The sequence below is a fragment of the Sciurus vulgaris genome, assembly GCF_902686455.1.
Source record: "Sciurus vulgaris genome assembly, chromosome: 11".
NCBI lineage: Eukaryota > Metazoa > Chordata > Mammalia > Rodentia > Sciuridae > Sciurus > Sciurus vulgaris.
Genome location: NC_136472.1, coordinates 67,876,151 through 67,894,839, shown reverse-complemented (window position 1 = coordinate 67,894,839; position 18,689 = coordinate 67,876,151). Strand labels below are relative to the sequence as shown.

At 36.9% G+C, this 18,689-nt stretch overlaps 1 protein-coding gene across 1 annotated transcript; it reads right to left on the bottom strand.

Annotated features, from left to right (window-relative positions):
* Positions 1-1,306: 1,306 nt before the first annotated feature.
* LOC306640470 (olfactory receptor 51L1-like) lies at positions 1,307-8,054 on the bottom strand. Its single transcript, XM_079104754.1, is given in 3 exon segments — positions 1,307-2,904; positions 2,907-3,370; positions 7,808-8,054. Coding segments are annotated over 2 exon segments (951 nt in total). The 5' UTR covers positions 3,298-3,370; positions 7,808-8,054; the 3' UTR covers positions 1,307-2,344.
* Positions 8,055-18,689: the final 10,635 nt, after the last annotated feature.

Here is an 18,689-nt window from a genome sequence, read left to right as displayed (position 1 = left end):
TTGATACCCCATTTTACATAATACAAACACACACACACACACGGTCTGGTAGTTGAATTAATTAGACTGAATTCATTTAGAAATATTGGCTTTCTTCTCTTCAAAAATAGATATAGCTATTTCACAAATAGATATAGATTTAGTGTATAATTGGGTGATCATACACAATTTTTCCCGTGTACACAGGAATTGAATCAGGGGTGCTTAACCATTGAGAAATACCCAAATCCATTTTTGTTATTGTTTTAATTTTGAGACAGACTCTCAATAAGTTGCTTAAGGGCTCACAAAGTTGTTGATACTGGCTTTGAACTTGCAATTCTCCTGCTTCAGCCTTTCAAGTTGCTGGGATATTAGGTATGTGTCACCATGCCTCACTATACAATGTTTTAAAAATAATATTTTATTGTTTAAGTTATTAAGTTGAATGACTGTCTAAATGAAATAAAAGTGTTCTTAACAATGTTTCTACAAAAGTAAATACCAAACATTTAATTGGTTCTCTGTTGACACTACTACTGCATTTAGTGGTCTTCTTTGCTATTATTATTATTATTATTATTAATATTTTTATCATTATTATATCACCATCATGTTGTGTCACAAAGGGCCTTCTCCATCATAAAGATGATGAATGCATTAAACAAGGATAATATTTATACTGTGAAAACTGCAAGATTGCATTACATTTCTGCTTAAAGATAGATGATTGAAATATAAAACTGAAGAATTTTGAGGGGTTACTAAATACCTTACAGATTATACAAGAATTCAAAGAATAGATTCAGAAGCCAAGAATGTATTCATGACATAATCTAGCAAGGTAGTATGAATAAGGCTGTCTTCTAATTCATAAAATCATATTTAAATGAGATAGAAGATTCAGTCATACCATTAGAAGTTCTAGGTAGGCACAAGGAATAGGAAGACTTCTTGTATTAAAATCATTAACTGTTTACCAGATAACTGGACCCACATCTTGAGGATTTAAAAAGTGTATGTACAAATTAGTTATGATTTACATATTTCATATTAATTTATACATGCAGTAATTTTTGAGTCCCTCTTATACAATAAGTATAGTGCTAATTCATTTAGTTTCTTCTTGATATAAAAATAATATAAAAACTTATTAGTAAATCCTATACATAGATTAGGACCAATAAAGCATACTTAAAGTTTTTTTTTCCCTGTTTATTTTTTTCATTGAGTCACAGATACATGAACTTGTCATGTATACAATGTCATTAACATTCCAATTATTATTATACAACTCTATACAAAACCACATGGTAGATGATTTCAGAAATACAAGAAAGATAGTTTTATATTAAAAATTAATTGCAGATAAAAACCAGAAGAGATGCATTTTCTGTTTCCTGCTACCAAGTGAGCTACATTTTTGATATCTAAATAAGTAGCTTACCCTATTATTAACATATATTTTATTTTTTGTTTGTTTTTGTTTGTTTGCTCAAGGGGACCCTGAGCCACATCCACAGCCCTTATTTATTTATTTTAGACAAGGTGTTGTTAAGTTGCTTACAGTCTTGCTAAATTGTTGAGGTTGTCCTTGAATTTGTAGTCCTCCTGCCTCAGAATCTTGAGACCCTGGGATTATGGGGGTGCTCCACCATGCCCAGCTTTAAGATACATTTTAAAGGATGTATGTTACTGATTTCACTACATGCTACTTGTGAGCTTTCAACAATTACTAAGTATGGGCTTTCTATAAGGTTAAAATTATTTCCACAGATGAAGTAAAAATAAAAACATATGGAGCATCTCTTTTACCTTCCTAAAAATCTAAACCTCATTGAGGAGAAACATGTATTATAACATCTGAAAGGTGATCCTGATGCACCACAAGGGTTGATAACTTCTGCACATATTATTATATCAAAGAAAGATTCTACCCTCTTTAAGAAAGATAAAAGAAGCACATTCACAAACACAATAACAATATAACAAAAAGGTAGCATGAAATTCCATGGCAAATATTATAGAATATCAAAAACTTTTGGGCTTGATATCATCAAGGAAAACATCATGGATAAGTGAATAAAGGTTGAAGACAGAGGTGGGACAAAAGACATGGAAAAATCCTTTAACCTATTTCTCTGCACTGTATTCATATATAATGGGGAATGATGAAGCATGTGTTAAGTCAGGCTGTCTAGTCCAACGGACACTGTCTTCTTCAGAGCCTCTTCATGATGCTTTGTTGGCTCTATTTCTAATTTTCTTCAGTAGAATTTGTTGACAACTCTGTTGACAACATACTTAGAGCAGACCATTCACCACGGCAGATAGTACTGAAGCTATAACTGCCTTGAGGACATGCCTACATCACAGTAGAACTGATTTTGTGTGGGAGAATCAGGTGGAGGACTCCTTGGCGGATCTGTTTGGTCTTCACACTATAGATGATTGGGTTGAGCACTGGTGGAACCATTAAGTAGATATGAGCCATGAAGATGTGGACAAGGGGAGAGGAATGTTTGGCAAAACGATGAACAATAGATAAGCCTATCATAGGCACATAGAGAATGAGCACAGCACAGATGTGGGACGCACACGTGTTAAGTGCCTTAAGCCTCCCCTGGCGGGATGCGATTCTCAACACTGAACGAAGGATAAAAAATAAGACTAAGATACCCAGAGAGTCCATGCCCCACAGCATGGTAATCACAACCAACCCATATACATTAAACCTGGTGTCAGCACAAGCAAGGCGGATGATGTCCTGGTGAAGACAGTAGGAATGAGAAAGGACATGGGAGTGGCAGAAGGGAAAGAAGGCCAGACGGGCCAGAAGCGGAATTATTAGAATAGCACTTCTGAGCAGAGCTGCAATTCCAATCTTGGCAATAAGTTTTGGGGTGAGAATAGTAGCATATCGCAGGGGTGACAGATGGCTACATACCGGTCAAGGGCCATGGCCAAGAGCACAGATGATTCAGTGAAGGAGAAAGTGTGAATCAAGAACATTTGGACAACACAGATATTGAACTGGATCTCCTTGGAAATGGACCACAACACCCTAAGGAGTGATATCATTGTGGGCAGGGACATGCCCATGTCACTGAGGGAGAGCATGGCCAGGAAGTAGTACATGGGCTCATGGAGCCTGGGATCTGTCCGGACAATATGCAGGATGATGCAGTTGCCTGTTATCCCAAGAAGGTAGAAGAGGCAGAAAGGGATGGAAATCCAGTGGTGTAGCTCTTCATAGCCAGGGATCCCTGTGAGATAGAATGTGGAGGACAGGGTGCTGCTGGAGTTTGAGGCTCCCATAGGGCTGACTTTTAAACCACAATCCAGTTCCACAGACACACTGCGAAGGGGAAGGCATTGGTAAGACCAGGATCTGCATCAAGGAAAATTAAGGAAATAAAAAGAAAGAAAACAACACTTCAGTGCTTGCCTCTACTCACTCTTAATCCATCCCCACATTTCTGCTTCGTTTCCTCCATTTCATTTCCAATATTCTCAGTTAAGTAAAATAATCACTTTATAACCACCAGGACCTTTTACTTCTGCATCCCAGATGCAAACCTATTAAATGTTCACTTTAAACATAAGTGATCTCTGGGGGCTGGGGATATAGCTTAGTTGGTAGAGTGCTTGCCTAGCATGCACAAGGCTCTGGGTTCAATCCCCAGCACCACCAAAAAGAAAAAAAAAGGGATCTTCTTCCAAAGACACTTCAAAGACAGAGCAGCACACACACAAAATTCTACACACATTTTAGATTTTATAATTTAATTAGCAATTTCTTGGTCAGGAGCTGATCACTCATTAGCTGTATTTTTAAATGACCATTGCACTCATTTGTATTAAATTGCTCTATTTTCCTAAACTTGCTATTTTCTTCCATTATGTTAGAAAAAACAGGCAAGGTACATTTATAGAATTCAAGCAGTATTGAAACAGCATGATTCCTATACTTACCTACCCACAATTATGAACCGATGACAGTCCAGGTCTCTCCAGACAAATGACTTTAATATCAGTTGGTTTTGCTGTGCCATTCCCAAGAGCTAACTAGGGCAGTAAAGACTTAATGTAAATAATATATGAATTTCAAAGAAAAATTTATAGTAAAATGTATAATATGTAGTTTAAAGAAAGACTTGACTATTACCATGATTTTAAACATTCAAAATTTCCTATTGTTTCAGAACTGTAACATGTTTAGAAACTCAATTAAAAGAACATTCAAGAGAAAACAAAACAACAAAAATATTTACATATATGAAAAACAAATGTGACAATCAGCCTATCAACATCTCACTTTGATACTAAATCTTTTGTGCACAGCCAAAGGAGAAAATACTTTCCATACTTCTATGTAAGGAAAAAAAAAGATTAAAAAAATAAAAAAGAGTTGTATCTTAAGATTCCACTTATGCATCATTCACACACATCTACATTCACCAAATGCTAACCCTGAGAATTTACCTTCCCTGGGACAAATTACTTCCAGTTATAATGAATAAAACAGCATCTTATGTGCCCATCTCTCTTTCTATGATCACATTCCTGATCACCAATCAGTGCTCTTATTTCTAAATCTGATCGCTTATTTTTGATTCCTTTCCAGTCTCTCAGCCAAAATCAGATCTAAGAAATCTGTCTTTTCCCCCTCACAGCTCAGTCAGTTCAGACCATGTCTTGGAGCTTAAAACCTCTGTCTTTCACTGCCAAGAAGAAGGAAATATGAAGTTGAATTGAGGTCTGGAAGATATCTGAGCTGAAGACCAGTTTCACTCCTCTTTAGTTATCTCAGTGACTTTTGTGAGGCTTTAAGGACACAGATGCTTGATGTCTCCCTCATTAACACTTGGCTTCTCTGACTCTGCAGTCACCACCTACCTAGGTTATATTCTGGTTTCAATGCTTGCTCATTTTTTAATAGGAGACAAATACATTTTTTATCTGCACAAAGTTGACTCCTGCTGTGCACAGTGATGCATGCTTGTAATCCCAGGGTCTCAAGAGGCTGACACAAGGGGATTATGAGTTCAGAGTCAGCCTCAGCAACTTAGCAAGGCTCTAAGCAACTTATTGAGACCCTGTCTCAAAATAAAAATATAAAAAGGGCTGGATATATGGCTCAGTGGCTAAGTGCCCCTGGATAAACAAAAAAGAAAAAAACTCACTTGTCAATCCAAGATAATAGCAACCTGACTGGATCATACTGGGAATGAAAGGAAATATTTTATAGTGATCAAATCAGGGCAACCAGCATATCTGTCACTTCCAACATTTATCATTTCTATTTGGTGAAACATTAAAACATATCAATTAAAAAGAAAATATAATGGAAAAAGGAAATATTTTTGGTAAAATACTTAAAATATATCCTCTACATGGTGACCACAAAGTGCTGCTGCTGCTGACAACACTGGGGATGAGCAGCAGCAATAGCAGCAGTCCTGTGGTACCTAAAGGGAGGGTGGAAGAGACGGGCACATCTGCAGTGTCCTCTCAGAGATAAGCAGGCTGCATGTGCATTTCACAAAGTGATCTAGGTAGCCACTTGGTGAGAATGTCAGTTTGATTTAGTGAAGATCCAAAATAACCAGAGATGTCAATCACTTCTCAATCTTTTACTCTATCCCAAATTCCTGTAACAATTATCAGGGGCCTAACTATGTGCTTTTCACTCTAGTCAATTTTGAGGGGGGAAAAAAAAAAAGCAAAACAAAACAGGGTCCAGGGTAGAATGGGATCTCCACCTAAACAAAGAATGAGTTTGTAGGATGTTAGTGGGCTATGAACCCCATCAGTCACATGCATATTCTGAAGTTCCCACAATTTATGCATTTACTATACAATGTCTATACTCAGTAATACTGGTTCTCCTGCTATTCCACAAACCCTTACACTGTAGCACTGCTTGATTTCCACCATTCAACTCCTACTGCTCCTGCAGTTATATTTTCAAACTCATCCTCATAGCCTTATGGTGTCTAATGGATATGGAGAATATGAAATTCCCAAAATAACGAGGTCTGAGAAAAAGAAAAGGGAGTGAAAATGAAGGCCAGGCACTGACAGCTCTCATCTCCCAAGGTGAATGTTCTCCAGATGCTGGCTGCAGGCAGAGGATGATTTATCCTCCTCGGAAGAAACAGTCTCTAGGGGGTGTTATCTCCTCCAAAGCAAAATCCTTTTTAGGCACTGTCCACAGACCTTGACCGAAAGGCTCACTCACATTCCTGACTAAGCAAAATTGACATATGTTCACTAAACCACCCCTCAAAATAACCTATATAAATCCAGTCCTTTTCTTTGTTCAGTTGCTCATTTTCCACCAGGAGAATGGGTCCTCTTTATTCATCCCCCCTGAATAAGAGCTGAGATGATGTATGAGGTTTGCATCCTGCCCAGTCTTTTTGTGCTAACAGCTTTTTCCTCCCTTCCTCAGAAAAGGAGGGTCAAGTTTGTGGAGTTAACTAGAAAATCTAAAGGACTTATAATTGGGGATAAGGCCTCTGAGTTGTATTTAAAGTATTGTTAGAAAACATTGATACTTGAGACTGAAAAGGGCCTTGAAAGTTATCTGGTGAAATTCTAACTTCATTCTGAAATACCTTTTCTGTTATGTTTGAAAACAGACTTTCGCCTTGGGTAAACCACACTTCTGTGGACTCTAACATGTAGGATATTTTAAATAAGCCCTTCTGAAAAGTTGGAGTCAGAGTTGGATATTCCAGGCACGCATATGAGCGGTAAAGATATTCTGATGACGTGTCCTTCACCAACCTGAGGACTGCTCCTTTCCTGACTCAGTTTCTGTGCCCTCATACTTTTGATGCCCTTCTCTTTTGCTTTTCAAATTACCCCAGCTTTCCTATTTCCTCCCACTTTCGTTTCCCCCGGGTCTCAAGTACTTGCTGTAATAGTTCCTCTTGCTGTGAATGACCCTTCTATTTCTCAGAGCAAGCAGGATGAGTTAATAAAGCTTCCTTCCTCCAGTCCTCAGAGACATGAGGCCCCAGGATAAACACAGGATGGGGGCTGTAACTTTGCCAGTACCAACAGTTCAGGGCTTTCCCAAGGTCCTCTCTCTACCACTTTCAGATTGCATGGAGACACTGCAATTTAGGAGTGGAGAGGAAAGATTGTTTCGAAGATGATCAAATATTTGTAGCATCATTGTCTGAAGCACATGGTGTGATTTTCAGGAGAGGAAATACTAGTTTACATACACAGTTTGAGAGGACAACAAAGAATTTTCAATAAGATACAGTGAATAGTAGGGACTAATTAAAGATTTATACTGCCAAGAGCATAGAGCAAGAAATGACTTATGTACAGTTCTATATAATAATAACTCTGGGTAAAAGTAAAACTGAAGTATTTGACTTGTCTTTCTCAAAATCATAAAATAAGCAACAGAATCAATGTTATTACTCAATCTCCTGATTCTCTAGTGTGGTACATTTCTCACTGTGCTATAGAGTTCTTCTCAAGAAAACAGATTAGTAACTTTGAGCTGACTATAAATAGCAGCTTTTACTCAATGAATAAAATCCTCAGTTAATAATATTGACTTCCAAATGCCTGTTGGCAAATTAAGTTGTGCAATAGAATTGGCAGGTACATTACTAACTAATAATAATATTTAATCAAGAGTGGGAATTTAAATCATAATATCAGTTTCACATGGTATAGGAACTAGCATAGTGTCTACGCTTATTCTTCAGGTGCTACTGTACTGTTTTAGTCAGGGTTCTCTAGAGGAACAGAAGCAACATAAGTTGATATGAAAAGGAGATTTATTAGATTGACTTACACGACTAGAAGATGGATAGTCCAGAATGACCATCAGCAGCAGGAAAGCTGGAAGTAACAGCAACTAAACAGTCCAAGATGCAGAAGCCCCAGAACAAGAAAGATTAATGGTGCTACCCTCGTCTGAGACCAGGGCTTCTGGAAACCATGTGGAGAATCACTGGCAGAGTCCGCTTTGGAAGAATGAAGAAGTGAGAGTCTGAAATCCTCAGACAATCAAAGCAGCAATAAAGAACCCCTTCAAGAAAAGTCAAGTTTGCATCTGTAACTGCTTCCTTGTTCTTCCAGCTTTTGTTCCACCCTATTGGGTGGTGCTGCCCATGCCTAGGGAGTGGCTCCAATTCAGTTTCTATCCCACATTCCAATCATTCCTAGACAAGCCCTCATTGACACACCTAGAAACCTCTTAATCATCCACATCTCTTAATCAAATCAAGTTGTCAATTCAAATTGACCGTTACATGTACTTAATGCATTCAATCAATAGTTGACTTTTTCATGAACTTATGACCTCAATAGAAGTTACAGTTCTCATGAATAAAGTTTTGTTAATTACCAAAGAAATTTAACATACACTGATAATCTACGAAAATGAGATGTTATAACTTATCATGTGTAAAACCTTCCCAACTCCATGTTTACACCTCTTCTTGTGAAATTACCAGGTAAACGATTTGCACTTACTGAATTTGCTGACATTGGATATCCTAAGAATTTTTGGTACTTTATTTTAATATTAATTTAAATAACATTGAAACTACCTAAATCTGATATAATCAAGGATTCCTAATTTTCAGGATTATCATTAGTTAATACAAATATGCACCTTTACCATATGGTTTATAAATTTCTCAGGATACAATGGGAGGGTAACAGCAGGTGCACTGGCAACTTCTCTGGCAACCTAGGTTGTGAACTTTAACCTGTATGTCTCACTAGATGAGAAGAGGCTGATGGGAAAATATCCACCTTTAGAACTATAAGTAGAGCACTACCTAGACTACCAAGAGTGAGAAAGGGTAAAAATGTGACAGCCAGGGTGGTGACTAGAGAAACAGCAGTCTTCGTTTATATTCCAGGTCGACCCTGCTCTGTGTCTGACCATAAAGGACTGCATCAACAGGTCCTCTGACTTCTAGCTTGACTTGATCAATGATGGCTACTGAAAGGACACAGGAATACCCAGGCATATGGTTGGTGTTTCCCCCTTGGTTACCCACCTAACCCCTCACTTCAACTCTCTATAGAAATGGGAAGCTCATGCTGGGTGCCCTTCACCACATGCTACCCTCTTTGAACTCTTGTGAACTCTTTCCTTCACCACTTCAAGACCAGGGATTATGAGCTCCCGTTTGGAACACTGTGTGTACATAGTGGCTTGATTTTCCGAAATCTTACTCATCTGTTTATGATAACCTTTTCTTAAATTCTTCAAACCTCTGAATTTGAGCCTTCTGTGATCTTTTTCATTGTTTTTAAAGTCTCCATTTCATTTATTCCTGCAGTATTATTTTTTATATCTTGCTGTTATGGTTTAGATGTGGTGTCCCCCAAAATTTCACTTTTGAGACATGCAAAAAGGTTCAGAGGAAAAATAATAATTGGATTATATCCTTAACCTAATCAGTGAATTAATCCCTTTTGTGATTAACTGGTGGTAACTGGAGGAAGGTGGGATGTGGCCGCAGGAAGTGGTTCCTTGGGGGTGTAGCTATGAAGTGTATATGTTATATCTGAAGCGTGGAATCTCTCTCTACTTTCTGATCATCATGTGGGCTGCTTTCCTCCACCACATTCTTCCATCATGATGTCCTGTCTTATCTAAAGCCCTGAGGAATGGAGTCTGCTGTCTATGGATTGAGACCACTGAAACTATGAACCTAAATAAACTCTTCCTCCTTTACGAATGTTCTGGCAGGGTCCTTTTTCAGCAGTGAAAAAGCTGACTTAAACACTTGCCTCTTGATAATTTGTTTTCTTCCTAATTCCTTGAGATGGAGTGATAGTGACAAGATTCCAAGGCTTCCAAGATAGCTCAGCCTACCTATCGGTCCCTATGGAGAAGTGGCAGCAGAGTGGTGGAGTGGCAGAGTGGCATCCTGGGTGGGTTGAGGTACAGGCTGCAAGCCCTGCCTTGGGCTCTGTGGAGCCAGCCATGAAAGCATGGAGATCTAGAGGGGCTGTTGGCCAAGGTACACCCATCTCTCACCCTTTGGCTGCCAGGACTGGACATGGTAGAGATGTCTGCTGCAGAAGCCCACTCTACCCAGCATTGCAGTCCCCAACCTGCAAGCACAGACCATCCGAAGATCTCAACCTCCAGCTTCCTGACCTGTCCAGAAAAAAATGGAAGTGGGGCAGACCTGAATGGAAGTCAGAACTTGAGAGTTGACCAATAGTGTTGGTTCCCAAACTCTAGTTGGCATTAGTTTGAACCAATAACATTGATACTTCTTCTAAACCTTAATTAGCATAAGTTTGGACCAAAAGTAGTGACCCTATATGAACCTCTAGACTAACATAGTGGGAGGAGAACATCTGCTATCATCCCCTCTTGCAGTGCAATAGTTCTGTTCCTGTTCCTATTTTCCAATAAATTCTACTCTTACACACATTCATCCTGGTCAGTGAAGTTCATTCTTTGAATTCACAAGAAAGAACCCTGAAGAAGAAATTGACAATGATCTGCTGGGGTCCACTGAGATACTGGAGGGCTTGGCCCACCAATAAGAGCTACGGCATTTGCCAACTGCAAAGGCCTGCGATTTTACACAGACTGAACCTGCCAGCAGAAGCAGGTAATCAAGTTTCATCTCAAAACTTCGGTTTCAGTAGTCTATTTGATATGGTTTTGTTTTATTACTTCCTTGAGATACAGTGATACAAAATTTATATATGTTCATATGGTATGAAACATCATATATATGGAACATATATATGACTATATACATACATATACATACAGTCATCAACTTCCTTCTTGATACTACTTCTGCTTTGTCCCCATGCCCTTTAGTATGTTGTGCCTCCATTCTCATTTGTTTCAAGAATGTTTGTAATTCCTGTCTCAATTTCTTCTGATCCCCTGGTTGTTCATGAGTAAGTTACTTCATTTTTATGTATTTGTATCATGTCCATTGTTTTTACATAGTTTCCATAGTTTTTTTTCTTTTAATTGATTTTTATGACATTATAGTCAGAAAACATATGGGATATGATTTTAATTATTTGAAAATGTGTTGTGATTTGTTTTGTGACCTCCTGAATGTTCTATCCTGAGTCTGTTTCTTGTGCTATTGAGAATAATGCATACTTTGCTGCTGAAAAATGGAATGGTTTTTAGATGTCACAATAGGCCCAACTAGGTTAAGGTGGAGTTTGACTCTGCTGTTTCATTTTCCATTTTCTGTCTGGATAATCTGTTTATTGCTGAAAGTGGGATGATAGTGTCCCCTCTTATTGTTCCAAAGTGTATTTCTCGCTTTAGATGTATTAATATTCACTGTGTACATTTTGGTGCTCTGATATTGATGCATATCTACTTAGAGTCAGTACTTTCTCCTGCTTAATTGATCACTTTATTATTACATATTGACCTCTTTGTCTCTTTTAAATTGCTATTGATTTGAAGTCTAATTTATCTACTAAAAGTATGACTACTTCTGGATCACATTTGTGTGGAATATCTCATTCCATCTATTCACTTTTAGTCTATACATGAGAAGTGTTCTTATAAGCAACATATAGTTGATTCTTGACTTTTTAATCCATTCTGTCACTGTCTTTTTATACTAGGGTGTTGTGCATGCTAGGCAAACACTCTACCCCTGAGCTATATCCTCAGGCCAATCTATATATTTTAACTGAAGAACGTAATGCATTTATATTCAAGATAATTACTGACAGGTCAGGTCTTAGTGCAATCATTTCAATAACTAGATTCTAGTTATATTTTAAGTTTTTCTTTACTTCTCACTCTCATGTAGTCTTTCTCTGAAGTATAATTAAGGATTTCACTCTAGTAGTGTGTTTTGATTCTGGCTTATTATTTTTGGTTTGTCTATTACTGATGTCTGCTCTGAGGGTGCTATGAGACTTTAAAAATCTTTTGGCTACAGCCAGCTATTTTGAATTGCTAGCAAATTAATATTAATCATAAAGAAGTGAAAATGCAAAACAAAAAAATACTAATAAAAATTTTGCACTTGAAATCCATCTGTCCCTGTGTTAGTCATGCTTCATTGCTGTGACCAAAAAAACAAAAACAACTTAGAGAAGGAATAATTTATCTGGGGCTCATGGTTTCCATTGCCCTGGGCCTGAAGCGAGGCAAAATATCTTGGTGGAAGGATGTGGCAGAGAAAAGTTGGTCAGCTTCCTTCCTCTCTCAGGAAGCAGAGAGAGAGGGAAGGAGAGAGAGCAAGAGGAAGAGAGAGAGGTGGTGCATGAGTGCATGCCAGTGTGAGCTTGAGGAAACAGGGGAAAAATAGACTCCCTAATGATACTACCCTAGTAACCTACTTCCTCCAGCCACACACCCACCTGCCTAAAGCAACCACCTAGACCTCCAGCCAAATTATTAATCCATCAAACGGATTAATCCATTGATTAGGTTAGAGCTCTGAAAATCTAATTATTTCAACTGAACATTCCTGCATTCTCTGCCACATGGGTTTTGGGGTGCACCTAATATCCAAACCATAATTATCTCCCTACCTTTCAAATTTTTTATGCCCATATTTACATCTGTCTATATTGCCTATCTTGTAATATATTAATGCAGTTTTTAAACTTTTTGTTTTTTAGTCTTCATATTAAAGATATGAATGTTTAAACATCTGTTTACTTTAGAGTATTCTAAATCTGTGTAGTTATTCTTCCAGTGTCCAGTGAGTTTCCTATCATGTGATAAAGTCTTCTTACTCATTAACATCTTTTTCTTCCAGTGTAAAGAACTATCATTTTTTAGAATATATCTGATGTTGTTAAATTTGCGCAGCTTTGTTCGACACAGTATTTTTCCTTGGCAGGTACTGTGGAAATCTTGCCTGGCCTGTAAGGTTTCTGCTAAGTCTGTTGTCAGGCCAATTGTGACACCTTTCTGTCTTATTTCTTTTCTTTTTCTGCCTTGAGAATCCATCTTAATTCCTAACCACAGAGAGATGAATTTAATAACAAGTCTTAGAATAGACTTGATTTACTTGAATTTGATGGTCCTTTGGCTTCCTGTGCCTGGATATATGTATCTTTCTCTAGTTTTGTGAATTCCTCTGGTATTATCTTTATGAATAAGCTTTGGTATTCTCCATATCCTCTTGAACCCCCATTAACTTGAATATTTTCCTTTTCAATGCAGTTCCAAAATTCCTATATGTATTCTTCATTCTTCTCTTTTACTTTTTCTGCTCCAACTGTATATTTTGAAATTGTCCATCTTTAAGTTCACTGATTCTGTTATCTGCTTGGTTTGTTCTGCTGTTTGAAGACTTTTTTCACAATTTTAATTTCACTGAATACACTTTTCAGCTAAGATTTTTTCTGTTTTATTTATAAAATTCTTTTTCTAAGTATCTCAGAGTATTGAACTGTGTCTGTGTTTCTTGAAGCCTGTTAAGTTCCTTATTAAAACTGTGGCTTTTAACTCAACATCTGAGAGTTTCGGTTCTCTCTGAGTGTTGCTATGGGGTCAGATTCTGTCCCCATATTTTGTTCTTTGAGGAGATCATGGTTCCTTGAAAGTTCTTGGTACTAGTTGGTGTACAATTTTGTCTCTTTATTAAGGATTGGGCCTTTATTCAAATCTTTAAGATCTGGCATTTCTAGTGTCCATCCTTCCAGAAGTTGTAAGCAGTCTCACTTGTTTCCTCTCTGCACACTTCCACTATTTGGAACTATATGGTCCTCTAAGTTCAGGTTTGCTGTCTAAGTGTTGTTTTTAGTTCAGCCCTAGAGGGCGTTCCAAGCCCAGGTCTGTCCCAAATCCTAGGTGTGTTGTTCCAAAAGATCTGGGGGAGTGTCTAGAAAGCATGCTTCATCCCCACATCCCCTACCTGCTTGAGGATGTGGCTGACTCCTCATCCATGGTCACAGGCCTTGGTCAAGTGCCACAGGATTCTGCTGGGTTCTGCTCCCCACTCTGCGGAGAACAGCGCACAGCTCCTAGGCAGTAACTTCACAGGACCTCTTTTACTTGCCCTAAGAAAGGGGGCATTTTGTGGGGAGGAAGGAATAGGGAGTCTCATGGGCCCTCATACAATGACAGATCACACCCTGAGCCCAGAAACCCAACCAAGAGTAGTACAGCACTGAGTGGACCAGCTGTGTCCTGACTGACGCTGCAGGGGACTCATGTCTCAAGACTGCTGCAACCAGCTGTGGCTGGTGCTGGCTGGGATATTATCTGAGTACCTGGTTCTGTGAGTCACCAATAGGCAGGCAGGTGGCACCATCCACAGGCACTGGCCTGGGGATAGGTACTATTTAGATTCACCCGATTGCTGTTTTTACCAGCCCCATATTGAGTTCTAAGATAAGGTCTTATGCTCACTTTCCTGTCCTAATCAACAGTGGCTGGAAGTTTGCTCCTTATTGTCTGTCCTAGGTTTTAGGAAGGGTGATGGGCATAGTACATTGGCCACCTAAAAGGGACAAGAGGCTCAGTTTATGGTACTGGCCTGGGGAATAGAGTCCATGAACTCTGTCCAGCACTGAGTTTTCCGCATGTTGGGGATGACACTGGGTTTCAAGTCTAAGATCTGTACTTAATTTCTGCTCCCTACAACTTTCGGCAACACTGGTTCCTTAGAGTTGGAGGAGGGTTGATACTAACAGCTCTTTTCTTCCTACCTTCTGCAGTGTGTGTTTCCGGCACTGTAGTGTTCCACCTGAATTCCTGAGGTGATAAGGAGGTGGTGTGGTGCATGAAGAGCTGTCTACACTGGGTGGATAATCACTGGAGCATCTTACTCAGCCTCCATATTACTCTATCTCCTAACTTTTTAAACATACACCTATGTAATGACCTGGCCCTTTTACACCTAGTTATGCACCCCAAATGAAACAACAGACCAAAAAATATTTATAAATGAATGTGAACAGTAGCTTTATTTATCACACCCCAACATGGAAAGAACCCCAGTGCCCACAGACAGATAGATAAGTAAATTGTAATGTCTCCATATAGTGGAATATTATTTAGTAAGAGGAAAATAAACAACTGATGAAATAATTTAAAAATAATTATTATAAATGAAAGTAACTAAATGACAAAATGCAATTAAATATTTCATCATTACCTTTGCATCAAAATCTACAATGTGCAAAATTCATCTTTACTGAGAGTAAGCAAGTGGTTTCTTGGAGATGATGGTAAATGGAAGGATGGAATCACAACTGCACTTGAAATCTGGGTGATTGTTGGGATGATTGAAGTAATGGTTTTATAGACCTAAGTATCTGTCAAAACTGATCAATTTTATACTTTATGTACAGTTAATCATATGCTTTTTATGATGAAGTTGAAAAATATACAATATCTACTACTTCTATAATTAAAATATAATTTTGAATGTTTTTATCTTAAAATGAAAGATAATGGAATGAATATGTTCATAAGCACATCTGAGGCAGATTTTTTAAATACAGCATGGATAGTACTGGACTTCAGTTGTTTGATAATTTTGGGCTGCATTCAAACCACACATATATCTGTTCTTCAAAACTGCATCAACAGTATATTTCAGAAAAGATGACAATATTTTCGTTATGTATATACACAAAATTGTTTGCACAGATCATATATAGGGTACTCTTATATGTTAGTAAGACGTAATGCAGATAATTTGATAATTCAGGTAGAAAATTGATAAAATTATTGAATTCATACAAAAGAATACACAGACAATATATGTGAAAATATTGTCTAATTTTATTATTTTTAAACAATGTCAATTAAAAATCACAGAGTCTCTACTATTTATATAAAACATGACTAAAATCACAAAGTCCAGTCTCAAGCTTTAGGAAAGATGTTAAGCAACACAAAATCCTTATTCCTTGCAGATGGTTTTAATTGGGAGAAGCATTTCAGAAAAGTTTAAAAATATCTACTAATGTTGATATCTGTGAATTGGTCATTTGATTATTAGATGCATCAATCAGCATTGAAAGTGCATGAAATGAAGACTCTTATATACAAATTTATTGTCTATAATCAACCTTTATAAATGCACACCAACATAGGAAAAGTCAACAAATTACAGTATACTTTACCATGGCATATTCAGGAAGAAAGATGAGCAGAATAGAAGTACAACAAACAACCTGGACAAAATTTATAAGAAGATACACAAATTATATATTGTGTGGATCCATTTGTACAAAATTGTAAAACAAGCAAAACTAATATTTAAGACTAGGAATGCCTGAATCTGCTGTGAGGTATATGGAATAAAAGAAAAAGGAAATAATTACATTAGATGTGAGAATGAAGTTTACACCTATTAGGGGAAGGGAGAGATGGTGATAATAAAGGGACAAACTACAGGACATGTTGACAGTGACTAATGATTTAGTCCTTTACTAGAATAATATCATAGTCATTTTCTTTACAATAAGTTTTTCATGTTTATTCTTGTGAATTATAAGCTAAAATAAAAAACAAAGAAAAATGCACTGCCACCAGTGGTTTCATTTACCTAATTTTTTTTTTCTAATCACTTAAATTTAAGATATGGTAACTACTTACTCATAGGTAAAGTAGGGCTATGACCACAGTTGTATTTCTTCTATACTATCTATTCTTGCTAATTTATCTAAATCTAATCTATTTTATGTATAGAAAAGTTGTTAAGTTATTACAACATAAAAGACTTTCACTTACTTAATTCTGATGTCATAAGTTTCAGTTAAAAATTATTTTCCATATTCCATTTTTCCATTTTATATTTTAAGATTTTTGTTGTCTTATTTCACATTCTAGACAAAAAATTAAACCATGAATTCCTAAGGATATGTAATGGGTTTCTTTTTATTCTGAGTGGCAACAAGATTGGAATGTTACATTTTCTGTTGATTTGTTCAAAAAGGCATTTTCTCTAATTTCATTTATTTACATTGGAGTATTTTTATGTTTGAACCTTGACTTTCAATTTTTAATTTTCTTTATTTGTTTCATTAGTTATACATAACAGCAGAATGCATTTCATTGTACACAAATGAAGCATAACTTCATTTTCCGGTTGTATGTGATGCTGTCATAGGGTAATAATGCCCATCTCATTCCACCATCATTCCATCCTCCCCACTTCTCCTCACTCCCCCTCTGCCCCATCTAAAGTTCCTCCATTCTTCCCTTGTGCCACCCTCACTCCATAATGGATAAGTATCCACATATCAGAGAAACATTTGGCCTTTGGTTTCTGGGATTGACATTTTGCTTAGCATGATAGTCTCCAACTCCATCCATTTACCTTCAAATACCATAATTTCATTCTTCTTTAAAACTGAGTAATATTTTGTTGTGTGTATGTGTGTGTATATATATATATATATATACACACACACACAAAATGTGATATATATATATATATCACATTTTTCTTTATCCATTCGTCTATCAAAGAGCATCTAGGTTGGTTTCACAGTTTGGCAATTGTGAATTGAGCTGCTATAAACATTGATGTGACTGCTTCACTGTAATATATGCTGATTTAAGTCCTTTGGGTTAGGTCACAGAATGGGATAACTGGGTCAAATGTTGGTTCCATTTCAAGTTTTCTAAGGAATCTATAATGCTTTCTATAGTGTTTTTTACCAATTTGTATTCCCCCAGTAATGCATAAGTATACCTTTTTCCTCCACATCCTCACCAACATTTATTTTTGTTAGTATTCTTGATAATTGCCATTCTGACTGAAGTGAGATGAAATCTTTGGGTAGTTTTGATTTGGCATTTCTGTAATTGCTAGAGATGCTGAACATTTTTTCATATTGTTTTATCAATTGTATATATTCTCTGTGAAGGGTCTGTTCAGTTCCTTAGCCCATTTATTTATTGGTTATTTGTTCTTTTGGTGTTAATTTTTTTTGAGTTCTTTGTACATCCTGGAGATTAGTGCTCTATGTGAAGTGCATGTGTTAAAGATTTTCTCCCATTCTGTAGGCTCTTTCATCATGTTCTTAATTATTTCCTATTTTTTATTTTATCATTGATTTCTAATTTCATTTCATTGTGATGAACACAGAGTAATATCTCTATCTTTTTGCATTTACTAAGACTTACTTTATGGCATAACATATTGTCTGCATTAGAGAAATATCCATTTGTGATGAGAAAAACGTGTCTTCCCTCATTGATGGATAAAATATTTTACGTATTTCGTTAGTCTAAATTATTGATTGTATTATTGAGCTCTATAGTTTCTTTGTTCAATCCTTGTTTGTAAGAACTGTTCAGTGGTAAGAGAGTGTGTTAAAGGTCACCCAGTTTTACTGTGTTGTGGTCTATTTGATTCTTGAAATTGAGAAGGATTTATTTGATGTACATTGATGCTCCATTGTTCGGATTGTAAATATGATTCTTATGTCTTGTTGGTGTGTGATTCCCTCAAGTAGTCTGAAATGTCCTTCTTTTTCCTTTCTGACTAACTTTGGTTTGAAGTTAACTTTGTCTGATAAGATGATGGAAACCCCACTTGTTAATGAAGTTCATGTGAATGGTAAGTTTTGCCAACCCTTCACCTTCAGTCTGTGGATGTCTTTCCTATTAGATGAGTCTCTTGAAGGCAGAATCTTGTTGGTTCTATTTTTTTTAATATAATCTGCCAGTCTATGTCTTTGGTTCATGAGCTTAGGTCATTAACATTCAGGGTTATTATTGAAAT